The 12,800-nt window shown below is 50.4% G+C and overlaps 1 protein-coding gene across 1 annotated transcript in view; it reads left to right on the plus strand.

Moving 5' to 3' along the window:
* The window catches only part of LOXHD1 (lipoxygenase homology PLAT domains 1), a 391,860-nt gene that overhangs the window by 27,959 nt on the left and 351,101 nt on the right, over nt 1-12,800 (plus strand). Inside the window, exon 7 of the mRNA XM_063958520.1 lies at nt 2,082-2,280. Within this exon, the coding sequence (XP_063814590.1) occupies nt 2,082-2,280 (199 nt within the window). The remainder of the gene's footprint in view (nt 1-2,081; nt 2,281-12,800) is intronic.

Consider the following 12,800-nt stretch of genomic DNA (forward strand, 5'->3'; position numbering starts at 1 on the left):
GGTCCCTCCAGCACTCACCTCCAGAAAGGCGTGGCACTTGTGCGTGACTGCAGTGGTTGTGAAAGTTGGGAGAGGAGCTTCTGCTGCTGCAGGAGGGACGGGGGGACGGATGTGCGAGGCGCTGTTATGATAAGAGCAGCTGGTACAGCTACAACGCTCATCTCGGATTCCCTATTGTGGCTGGCGCTCTGCGGGGAGAGCAGAGCCTTCTTTCACTGGTGCAGAGGAGGAGGAGTAGACGGGGCACCAGGAGAAGATTAGGCACGAGGTGTCTGTGTTCTGTATGTGCCTATATAAAAACGTACGCTCCCTTTCTCCCTCTCTGAGTGCACTGCCATATTCTAATAAATATATTTTGTGATATACTGTGAGATATATATATATATATATATGTACACAGTATTATGTTCTCTCTCTCTATATATATATATATATATATATATACAGTATATAATGGCTAAGATGGTGTCTATGGGCTTCTCCCACGTTTGAAATAGATCCCTCCCAGTGGCACGTGTCTGCCCACGCATGCGCAGATAGGACTCTAGGAATTCCTATCATAGCAAAGAGCAGCTCTTACCGCAAGAGCTGTCTTTTGGAATTTTCTTCAAGCATACGCCGTTATACCTGCGAAGAATGGTGGGATATATATATATTCGTCAAGATAAATATTGGTGCCCCTCCACCTCTATATATATATATATGTCTATATATAGGTGGGGGACACTTATATTTATCTTGCCTCCGGGTGTCTGGGACAAACTTACGCCACTGTATATATATACTGGTGGTCAGCAAAATTCTGCACTGTCCTCCTACTATATACTACAATGCAGCACAGATATGGAGCGTTTTTCAGGCAGAGAACGTAGATATTTTCAGCACACTGAGCACAGATATTTGCAGCACACTGAGCACAGATATTTGCAGCACACTGAGCACAGATATTTGCAGCACACTGAGCACAGATATGGAGCGTTTTTCAGGCAGAGAACGTAGATATTTTCAGCACACTGAGCACAGATATTTGCAGCACACTGAGCACAGATATTTGCAAGCACACTGAGCACAGAAACTGAGAGAACGCAGCCACGTCCTCTCGCTATCGTCTCCAAAGCACGAGTGAAAATGGCGGCGACGCGCGGCTCCTTATATAGAATACAAATCTCGCGAGAATCCGACAGCGGGATGATGACGTTTGGGCGCGCTCGGGTTAACCGAGCAAGGCGGGAAGATTCGAGGCTGCCTCGGAACTGTGTAAAATGGGTGAAGTTCGGGGGGGTTCGGATCCCGAGGAACCGAACCCGCTCATCACTACTAATTACTGTAACTTTCCTATATCACACCCGTCCCTGGACAGTAACTAAGGGTGTGCGAGCGGTGACATCACACACGGCCCTGGGGGAGGCACCGTTACTGCCCCGCGGCACCTGCAGGGTTGAACAGCTCCCTACAGCCAGTGGCGCTACTGCAGAGCCGAATGCTCCGCCCATTTCTCTACTTACCAGAGGCGGAGGCCCTGCCCTCTAGGTGTGACAGCATGACGGCACAGGTTTAGGGTGCAGGACCGCCACAGCACTGCCTGGAACTGCCTTTGCCGATCCACACCTGTCTTAGTGTATCCACCTAATAACGCTCATGGTGCAAAAAGTGAAGGGTCACCACAAAGGCCGACCTACTGCCACTTTACAATTACAGTCTCCGCTATTTCTATTCAAACTTTTGACATTTTCTCCACCAAAGGTGAGAGAGATAAAGTACCAGCGTCTGACTGCCATGTTACAGGCTGTGTTAAAAAATGACAGGAGCTGATTGGCTGGTGCTTTATCTGGGTCTGTAATATAAAACTAACTAACTAACTAACTAACTAACTAACTATTTAACTAACTAACTAACTAACTAACTAACTAACTAACTAACTAACTAACTAACACTTCATAAAGCCCTATAGCCCAGACTTTCAAACACTGCGTCTGATGATAAATCCAGTCTCATTCTTTATAAAAACGGCACAATTTTCTGCACACATCTCTGCTAATCAGGTCATCGGGACAGATGTACTAACCTGTGTCTTTCTACAGCATGACGGCCTGGAGCAGCGACACGCCTGGTATGTGGATGACGTCTTTGTTACCAACACAAACCGAGACAAGACATGGCATTTCCCGTGCCGGCGATGGTTTTCTCTGTACCATACCGATTGCCAGCTAAGCCGAACGCTAACGCCTGAAAGTAAAAATTCCCTTCATCAGCTGGACGGCAAAGCAGAGGATCATACTGGTAGGAGACAATGACATGTATCGTTATCTGTCAGTATAGCGCACCGGCCTGTGTGACGTGTACCGTTATCTGTCAGTATAGAGCACCGGCCTGTGTGACGTGTATCGTTATCTGTCAGTATAGAGCACCGGCCTGTGTGACGTGTACCGTTATCTGTCAGTATAGTGCACCGGCCTGTGTGACGTGTACCGTTATCTGTCAGTATAGAGCACCGGCCTGTGTGACGTGTACCGTTATCTGTCAGTATAGTGCACCGGCCTGTGTGACGTGTACCGTTATCTGTCATTATAGAGCACCGGCCTGTGTGACATGTACCGTTATCTGTCAGTATAATGCACCGGCCTGTGTGACGTGTACCGTTATCTGTCAGTATAGAGCACCGGCCTGTGTGACATGTACCGTTATCTGTCAGTATAGAGCACCGGCCTGTGTGACGTGTACCGTTATCTGTCAGTATAATGCACCGGCCTGTGTGACGTGTACCGTTATCTGTCATTATAGTGCACCGGCCTGTGTGACGTGTACCGTTATCTGTCAGTATAGAGCACCAGCCTGTGTGACGTGTACCGTTATCTGTCAGTATAGAGCACCGGCCTGTGTGACGTGTACCGTTATCTGTCAGTATAGTGCACCGGCCTGTGTGACGTGTACCGTTATCTGTCAGTATAGTGCACCGGCCTGTGTGACGTGTACCGTTATCTGTCAGTATAATGCACCGGCCTGTGTGACGTGTACCGTTATCTGTCAGTATAGAGCACCGGCCTGTGTGACGTGTACCGTTATCTGTCAGTATAATGCACCGGCCTGTGTGACGTGTACCGTTATCTGTCATTATAGTGCACCGGCCTGTGTGACATGTACCGTTATCTGTCAGTATAGAGCACCGGCCTGTGTGACGTGTACCGTTATCTGTCAGTATAATGCACCGGCCTGTGTGACGTGTACCGTTATCTGTCATTATAGTGCACCGGCCTGTGTGACATGTACCGTTATCTGTCAGTATAGAGCACCGGCCTGTGTGACGTGTACCGTTATCTGTCAGTATAATGCACCGGCCTGTGTGACGTGTACCGTTATCTGTCAGTATTGTGCACCGGCCTGTGTGACGTGTACCGTTATCTGTCAGTATAGTGCACCGGCCTGTGTGACGTGTACCGTTATCTGTCAGTATAGAGCACCGGCCTGTGTGACGTGTACCGTTATCTGTCAGTATAGTGCACCGGCCTGTGTGACGTGTACCGTTATCTGTCAGTATAGAGCACCGGCCTGTGTGACGTGTACCGTTATCTGTCAGTATAGAGCACCGGCCTGTGTGACGTGTACCGTTATCTGTCAGTATAGAGCACCGGCCTGTGTGACGTGTACCGTTATCTGTCAGTATAGTGCACCGGCCTGTGTGACGTGTACCGTTATCTGTCAGTATAGTGCACCGGCCTGTGTGACGTGTACCGTTATCTGTCATTATAGTGCACCGGCCTGTGTGACGTGTACCGTTATCTGTCAGTATAGTGCACCGGCCTGTGTGACATGTACCGTTATCTGTCAGTATAGTGCACCGGCCTGTGTGACGTGTACCGTTATCTGTCAGTATAGAGCACCGGCCTGTGTGACGTGTATCGTTATCTGTCAGTATAGAGCACCGGCCTGTGTGACATGTACCATTATCTGTCAGTATAGAGCACCGGCCTGTGTGACATGTACCGTTATCTGTCAGTATAGTGCACCGGCCTGTGTGACATGTACCGTTATCTGTCAGTATAGAGCACCGGCCTGTGTGACGTGTACCGTTATCTGTCAGTATAGAGCACCGGCCTGTGTGACATGTACCATTATCTGTCAGTATAGAGCACCGGCCTGTGTGACATGTACCGTTATCTGTCAGTATAGTGCACCGGCCTGTGTGACGTGTACCGTTATCTGTCAGTATAGAGCACCGGCCTGTGTGACGTGTACCGTTATCTGTCATTATAGTGCACCGGCCTGTGTGACGTGTACCGTTATCTGTCAGTATAGAGCACCGGCCTGTGTGACGTGTACCGTTATCTGTCAGTATAGTGCACCGGCCTGTGTGACGTGTACCGTTATCTGTCAGTATAGTGCACCGGCCTGTGTGACGTGTACCGTTATCTGTCATTATAGTGCACCGGCCTGTGTGACGTGTACCGTTATCTGTCAGTATAGAGCACCGGCCTGTGTGACGTGTACCGTTATCTGTCATTATAGTGCACCGGCCTGTGTGACGTGTACCGTTATCTGTCAGTATAGTGCACCGGCCTGTGTGACGTGTACCGTTATCTGTCATTATAGTGCACCGGCCTGTGTGACATGCACCGTTATCTGTCAGTATAATGCACCTGCCTGTGTGACGTGTACCGTTATCTGTCAGTATAGAGCACCGGCCTGTGTGACGTGCACCGTTATCTGTCAGTATAATGCACCTGCCTGTGTGACGTGTACCGTTATCTGTCAGTATAGAGCACCGGCCTGTGTGACGTGTACCATTATCTGTCATTATAGTGCACCGGCCTGTGTGACGTGCACCGTTATCTGTCAGTATAGTGCACCGGCCTGTGTGACGTGTACCGTTATCTGTCAGTATAGAGCACCGGCCTGTGTGACGTGTACTGTTATCTGTCAGTATAGTGCACCGGCCTGTGTGACGTGTACCGTTATCTGTCATTATAGTGCACCGGCCTGTGTGACGTGCACCGTTATCTGTCAGTATAGTGCACCGGCCTGTGTGACGTGTACCGTTATCTGTCAGTATAGAGCACCGGCCTGTGTGACGTGTACCGTTATCTGTCAGTATAGAGCACCGGCCTGTGTGACGTGTACCGTTATCTGTCAGTATAATGCACCGGCCTGTGTGACGTGTACCGTTATCTGTCAGTATAGAGCACCGGCCTGTGTGACGTGTACCATTATCTGTCAGTATAGTGCACCGGCCTGTGTGACGTGTACCGTTATCTGTCAGTATAGTGCACCGGCCTGTGTGACGTGTACCGTTATCTGTCATTATAGTGCACCGGCCTGTGTGACGTGTACCATTATCTGTCAGTATAGTGCACCGGCCTGTGTGACGTGTACCGTTATCTGTCAGTATAGTGCACCGGCCTGTGTGACGTGTACCGTTATCTGTCAGTATAGTGCACCGGCCTGTGTGACGTGTACCGTTATCTGTCATTATAGTGCACCGGCCTGTGTGACGTGTACCGTTATCTGTCAGTATAGTGTACCGGCCTGTGTGACGTGTATCGTTATCTGTCAGTATAGTGCACCGGCCTGTGTGACGTGTACCGTTATCTGTCAGTATAGTGCACCGGCCTGTGTGACGTGTATCGTTATCTGTCATTATAGTGCACCGGCCTGTGTGACGTGTACCGTTATCTGTCAGTATAGAGCACCGGCCTGTGTGACGTACACCGTTATCTGTCATTATAGTGCACCGGCCTGTGTGACGTGTACCGTTATCTGTCAGTATAGTGCACCGGCCTGTGTGACGTGTACCGTTATCTGTCAGTATAGAGCACCGGCCTGTGTGACGTGTACCGTTATCTGTCATTATAGTGCACCGGCCTGTGTGACGTGTACCGTTATCTGTCAGTATAGTGCACCGGCCTGTGTGACGTGTACCGTTATCTGTCAGTATAGAGCACCGGCCTGTGTGACGTGTACCGTTATCTGTCAGTATAGTGCACCGGCCTGTGTGACGTGTACCGTTATCTGTCATTATAGAGCACCGGCCTGTGTGACATGTACCGTTATCTGTCAGTATAGTGCACCGGCCTGTGTGACGTGTACCATTATCTGTCAGTATAGTGCACCGGCCTGTGTGACGTGTACCGTTATCTGTCAGTATAGTGCACCGGCCTGTGTGACGTGTACCGTTATCTGTCATTATAGTGCACCGGCCTGTGTGACGTGTACCATTATCTGTCAGTATAGTGCACCGGCCTGTGTGACGTGTACCGTTATCTGTCATTATAGTGCACCGGCCTGTGTGACGTGTACCATTATCTGTCAGTATAGTGCACCGGCCTGTGTGACGTGTACCGTTATCTGTCATTATAGTGCACCGGCCTGTGTGACGTGTACCGTTATCTGTCAGTATAGTGCACCGGCCTGTGTGACGTGTACCGTTATCTGTCAGTATAGTGCACCGGCCTGTGTGACGTGTACCGTTATCTGTCATTATAGTGCACCGGCCTGTGTGACGTGTACCGTTATCTGTCAGTATAGTGTACCGGCCTGTGTGACGTGTATCGTTATCTGTCAGTATAGTGCACCGGCCTGTGTGACGTGTACCGTTATCTGTCAGTATAGTGCACCGGCCTGTGTGACGTGTATCGTTATCTGTCATTATAGTGCACCGGCCTGTGTGACGTGTACCGTTATCTGTCAGTATAGAGCACCGGCCTGTGTAACGTGTACCGTTATCTGTCATTATAGTGCACCGGCCTGTGTGACGTGTACCGTTATCTGTCAGTATAGTGCACCGGCCTGTGTGACGTGTACCGTTATCTGTCAGTATAGAGCACCGGCCTGTGTGACGTGTACCGTTATCTGTCATTATAGTGCACCGGCCTGTGTGACGTGTACCGTTATCTGTCAGTATAGTGCACCGGCCTGTGTGACGTGTACCGTTATCTGTCAGTATAGAGCACCGGCCTGTGTGACGTGTACCGTTATCTGTCAGTATAGTGCACCGGCCTGTGTGACGTGTACCGTTATCTGTCATTATAGAGCACCGGCCTGTGTGACATGTACCGTTATCTGTCAGTATAGTGCACCGGCCTGTGTGACGTGTACCGTTATCTGTCAGTATAGTGCACCGGCCTGTGTGACGTGTACCGTTATCTGTCAGTATAGTTCACCGGCCTGTGTGACGTGTACCGTTATCTGTCAGTATAGTGCACCGGCCTGTGTGACGTGTACCGTTATCTGTCATTATAGAGCACCGGCCTGTGTGACGTGTACCGTTATCTGTCAGTATAGAGCACCGGCCTGTGTGACGTGTACCGTTATCTGTCAGTATAGTGCACCGGCCTGTGTGACGTGTACCGTTATCTGTCAGTATAGAGCACCGGCCTGTGTGACGTGTACCGTTATCTGTCAGTATAGTGCACCGGCCTGTGTGACATGTACCGTTATCTGTCAGTATAGTGCACCGGCCTGTGTGACGTGTACCGTTATCTGTCAGTATAGAGCACCGGCCTGTGTGACGTGTACCGTTATCTGTCAGTATAGAGCACCGGCCTGTGTGACGTGTACCGTTATCTGTCAGTATAGAGCACCGGCCTGTGTGACGTGTACCGTTATCTGTCAGTATAGAGCACCGGCCTGTGTGACGTGTACTGTTATCTGTCAGTATAGTGCACCGGCCTGTGTGACATGTACCGTTATCTGTCAGTATAGTGCACCGGCCTGTGTGACGTGTACCGTTATCTGTCATTATAGTGCACCGGCCTGTGTGACGTGTATCGTTATCTGTCAGTATAGAGCACCGGCCTGTGTGACGTGTACCGTTATCTGTCAGTATAGTGCACCGGCCTGTGTGACATGTACCGTTATCTGTCAGTATAGTGCACCGGCCTGTGTGACGTGTACTGTTATCTGTCAGTATAGAGCACCGGCCTGTGTGACGTGTACCGTTATCTGTCATTATAGTGCACCGGCCTGTGTGACATGTACCGTTATCTGTCAGTATAGTGCACCGGCCTGTGTGACGTGTACCGTTATCTGTCATTATAGTGCACCGGCCTGTGTGACGTGTATCGTTATCTGTCAGTATAGAGCACCGGCCTGTGTGACGTGTACCGTTATCTGTCAGTATAGTGCACCGGCCTGTGTGACATGTACCGTTATCTGTCAGTATAGTGCACCGGCCTGTGTGACGTGTACTGTTATCTGTCAGTATAGAGCACCGGCCTGTGTGACGTGTACCGTTATCTGTCATTATAGTGCACCGGCCTGTGTGACGTGTACCGTTATCTGTCAGTATAGTGCACCGGCCTGTGTGACGTGTACCGTTATCTGTCAGTATAGAGCACCGGCCTGTGTGACGTGTACCGTTATCTGTCAGTATAGTGCACCGGCCTGTGTGACATGTACCGTTATCTGTCAGTATAGAGCACCGGCCTGTGTGACGTGTACCGTTATCTGTCATTATAGAGCACCGGCCTGTGTGACGTGTACCGTTATCTGTCAGTATAGAGCACCGGCCTGTGTGACGTGTACCGTTATCTGTCAGTATAGAGCACCGGCCTGTGTGACGTGTACCGTTATCTGTCAGTATAGTACACCGGCCTGTGTGACGTGTACCGTTATCTGTCAGTATAGAGCACCGGCCTGTGTGACGTGTACCGTTATCTGTCAGTATAGAGCACCGGCCTGTGTGACGTGTACCGTTATCTGTCAGTATAGAGCACCGGCCTGTGTGACGTGTACCGTTATCTGTCAGTATAGAGCACCGGCCTGTGTGACGTGTACCGTTATCTGTCAGTATAGAGCACCGGCCTGTGTGACGTGTACCGTTATCTGTCAGTATAGAGCACCGGCCTGTGTGACGTGTACCGTTATCTGTCAGTATAGAGCACCGGCCTGTGTGACGTGTACCGTTATCTGTCAGTATAGAGCACCGGCCTGTGTGACGTGTACCGTTATCTGTCAGTATAGAGCACCGGCCTGTGTGACGTGTACCGTTATCTGTCATTATAGTGCACCGGCCTGTGTGACGTGTACCGTTATCTGTCAGTATAGAGCACCGGCCTGTGTGACGTGTACCGTTATCTGTCAGTATAGAGCACCGGCCTGTGTGACGTGTACCGTTATCTGTCAGTATAGTGCACCGGCCTGTGTGACGTGTACCGTTATCTGTCAGTATAGAGCACCGGCCTGTGTGACGTGTACCGTTATCTGTCAGTATAGTGCACCGGCCTGTGTGACGTGTACCGTTATCTGTCAGTATAGAGCACCGGCCTGTGTGACGTGTACCGTTATCTGTCATTATAGTGCACCGGCCTGTGTGACGTGTACCGTTATCTGTCATTATAGTGCACCGGCCTGTGTGACGTGTATCGTTATCTGTCATTATAGTGCACCGGCCTGTGTGACGTGTATCGTTATCTGTCATTATAGTGCACCGGCCTGTGTGACGTGTACCGTTATCTGTCATTATAGTGCACCGGCCTGTGTGACGTGTACCGTTATCTGTCAGTATAGTGCACCGGCCTGTGTGACATGTACCGTTATCTGTCAGTATAGAGCACCGGCCTGTGTGACGTGTACCGTTATCTGTCAGTATAGAGCACCGGCCTGTGTGACGTGTACCGTTATCTGTCAGTATAGTGCACCGGCCTGTGTGACGTGTATCGTTATCTGTCAGTATAGAGCACCGGCCTGTGTGACGTGTACCGTTATCTGTCAGTATAGTGCACCGGCCTGTGTGACGTGTACCGTTATCTGTCAGTATAGTGCACCGGCCTGTGTGACGTGTACCGTTATCTGTCATTATAGTGCACCGGCCTGTGTGACATGTACCGTTATCTGTTATTATAGTGCACCGGCCTGTGTGACGTGTACCGTTATCTGTCATTATAGTGCACCGGCCTGTGTGACGTGTACCGTTATATGTCAGTATAGAGCACCGGCCTGTGTGACGTGTACCGTTATCTGTCAGTATAGAGCACCGGCCTGTGTGACGTGTATCGTTATCTGTCATTATAGAGCACCGGCCTGTGTGACGTGTACCGTTATCTGTCAGTATAGAGCACCGGCCTGTGTGACGTGTACCGTTATCTGTCAGTATAGTGCACCGGCCTGTGTGACGTGTACCGTTATCTGTCAGTATAGTGCACCGGCCTGTGTGACGTGTACCGTTATCTGTCATTATAGTGCACCGGCCTGTGTGACGTGTACCGTTATCTGTCATTATAGTGCACCGGCCTGTGTGACGTGTACCGTTATCTGTCAGTATAGTGCACCGGCCTGTGTGACGTGTACCGTTATCTGTCATTATAGTGCACCGGCCTGTGTGACGTGTACCGTTATCTGTCATTATAGTGCACCGGCCTGTGTGACGTGTACCGTTATCTGTCAGTATAGTGCACCGGCCTGTGTGACGTGTACCGTTATCTGTCATTATAGTGCACCGGCCTGTGTGACGTGTATCGTTATCTGTCAGTATAGTGCACCGGCCTGTGTGACGTGTACCGTTATCTGTCATTATAGTGCACCGGCCTGTGTGACATGTATCGTTATCTGTCAGTATAGTGCACCGGCCTGTGTGACGTGTACCGTTATCTGTCATTATAGTGCACCGGCCTGTGTGACATGTATCGTTATCTGTCAGTATAGTGCACCGGCCTGTGTGACGTGTACCGTTATCTGTCAGTATAGAGCACCGGCCTGTGTGACGTGTACCGTTATCTGTCAGTATAGAGCACCGGCCTGTGTGACGTGTACCGTTATCTGTCAGTATAGTGTACCGGCCTGTGTGACGTGTACCGTTATCTGTCATTATAGTGCACCGGCCTGTGTGACGTGTACCGTTATCTGTCAGTACAGAGTACCGGCCTGTGTGACGTGTACCGTTATCTGTCATTATAGTGCACCGGCCTGTGTGACGTGTACCGTTATCTGTCAGTATAGAGCACCGGCCTGTGTGACGTGTACCGTTATCTGTCATTATAGTGCACCGGCCTGTGTGACGTGTACCGTTATCTGTCAGTATAGTGCACCGGCCTGTGTGACGTGTACCGTTATCTGTCAGTATAGAGCACCGGCCTGTGTGACGTGTACCGTTATCTGTCAGTATAGTGCACCGGCCTGTGTGACGTGTACCGTTATCTGTCAGTATAGAGCACCGGCCTGTGTGACGTGCACCGTTATCTGTCAGTATAGTGCACCGGCCTGTGTGACGTGCACCGTTATCTGTCAGTATAATGCACCGGCCTGTGTGACATGTACCGTTATCTGTCAGTATAGAGCACCGGCCTGTGTGACGTGTACCGTTATCTGTCAGTATAGAGCACCGGCCTGTGTGACGTGTACCGTTATCTGTCATTATAGTGCACCGGCCTGTGTGACGTGTACCGTTATCTGTCATTATAGTGCACCGGCCTGTGTGACGTGTACCGTTATCTGTCAGTATAGAGCACCGGCCTGTGTGACGTGTACCGTTATCTGTCAGTATAGAGCACCGGCCTGTGTGACGTGTACCGTTATCTGTCAGTATAGAGCACCGGCCTGTGTGACGTGTACCGTTATCTGTCATTATAGTGCACCGGCCTGTGTGACGTGTACCATTATCTGTCAGTATAGTACACCGGCCTGTGTGACGTGTACCGTTATCTGTCATTATAGTGCACCGGCCTGTGTGACGTGTACCGTTATCTGTCAGTATAGAGCACCGGCCTGTGTGACGTGTACCGTTATCTGTCAGTATAGTGCACCGGCCTGTGTGACGTGTACCGTTATCTGTCAGTATAGAGCACCGGCCTGTGTGACGTGTACCATTATCTGTCAGTATAGAGCACCGGCCTGTGTGACGTGCACCGTTATCTGTCAGTATAATGCACCGGCCTGTGTGACGTGTACCGTTATCTGTCAGTATAGAGCACCAGCCTGTGTGACGTGTACTGTTATCTGTCAGTATAGAGCACCGGCCTGTGTGACGTGTACCATTATCTGTCAGTATAGTGCACCGGCCTGTGTGACGTGCACCGTTATCTGTCATTATAGTGCACCGGCCTGTGTGACGTGCACCGTTATCTGTCAGTATAATGCACCGGCCTGTGTGACGTGTACCGTTATCTGTCAGTATAGTGCACCGGCCTGTGTGACGTGTATCGTTATCTGTCAGTATAGAGCACCGGCCTGTGTGACGTGTACCGTTATCTGTCAGTATAGAGCACCGGCCTGTGTGACGTGTACCGTTATCTGTCAGTATAGAGCACCGGCCTGTGTGACATGTTCCGTTATCTGTCAGTATAGTGCACCGGCCTGTGTGACGTGTATCGTTATCTGTCAGTATAGAGCACCGGCCTGTGTGACGTGTACCGTTATCTGTCAGTATAGTGCACCGGCCTGTGTGACGTGTACCGTTATCTGTCAGTATAGAGCACCGGCCTGTGTGACGTGTACCGTTATCTGTCAGTATAGAGCACCGGCCTGTGTGACGTGTACCGTTATCTGTCAGTATAGAGCACCGGCCTGTGTGACATGTTCCGTTATCTGTCAGTATAGTGCACCGGCCTGTGTGACATGTTCCGTTATCTGTCAGTATAGTACACCGGCCTGTGTGACGTGTACCGTTATCTGTCAGTATAGAGCACCGGCCTGTGTGACATGTTCCGTTATCTGTCAGTATAGTGCACCGGCCTGTGTGACATGTTCCGTTATCTGTCAGTATAGTACACCGGCCTGTGTGACGTGTACCGTTATCTGTCAGTATAGAGCACCGGCCTGTGTGACGTGTACCGTTATCTGTCAGTATAGAGCACCGGCCTGTGTGACATGTT

The sequence above is a fragment of the Pseudophryne corroboree genome, chromosome 1 (genome assembly GCF_028390025.1).
Source record: "Pseudophryne corroboree isolate aPseCor3 chromosome 1, aPseCor3.hap2, whole genome shotgun sequence".
In the NCBI taxonomy this organism is placed as follows: Eukaryota; Metazoa; Chordata; class Amphibia; order Anura; family Myobatrachidae; genus Pseudophryne; species Pseudophryne corroboree.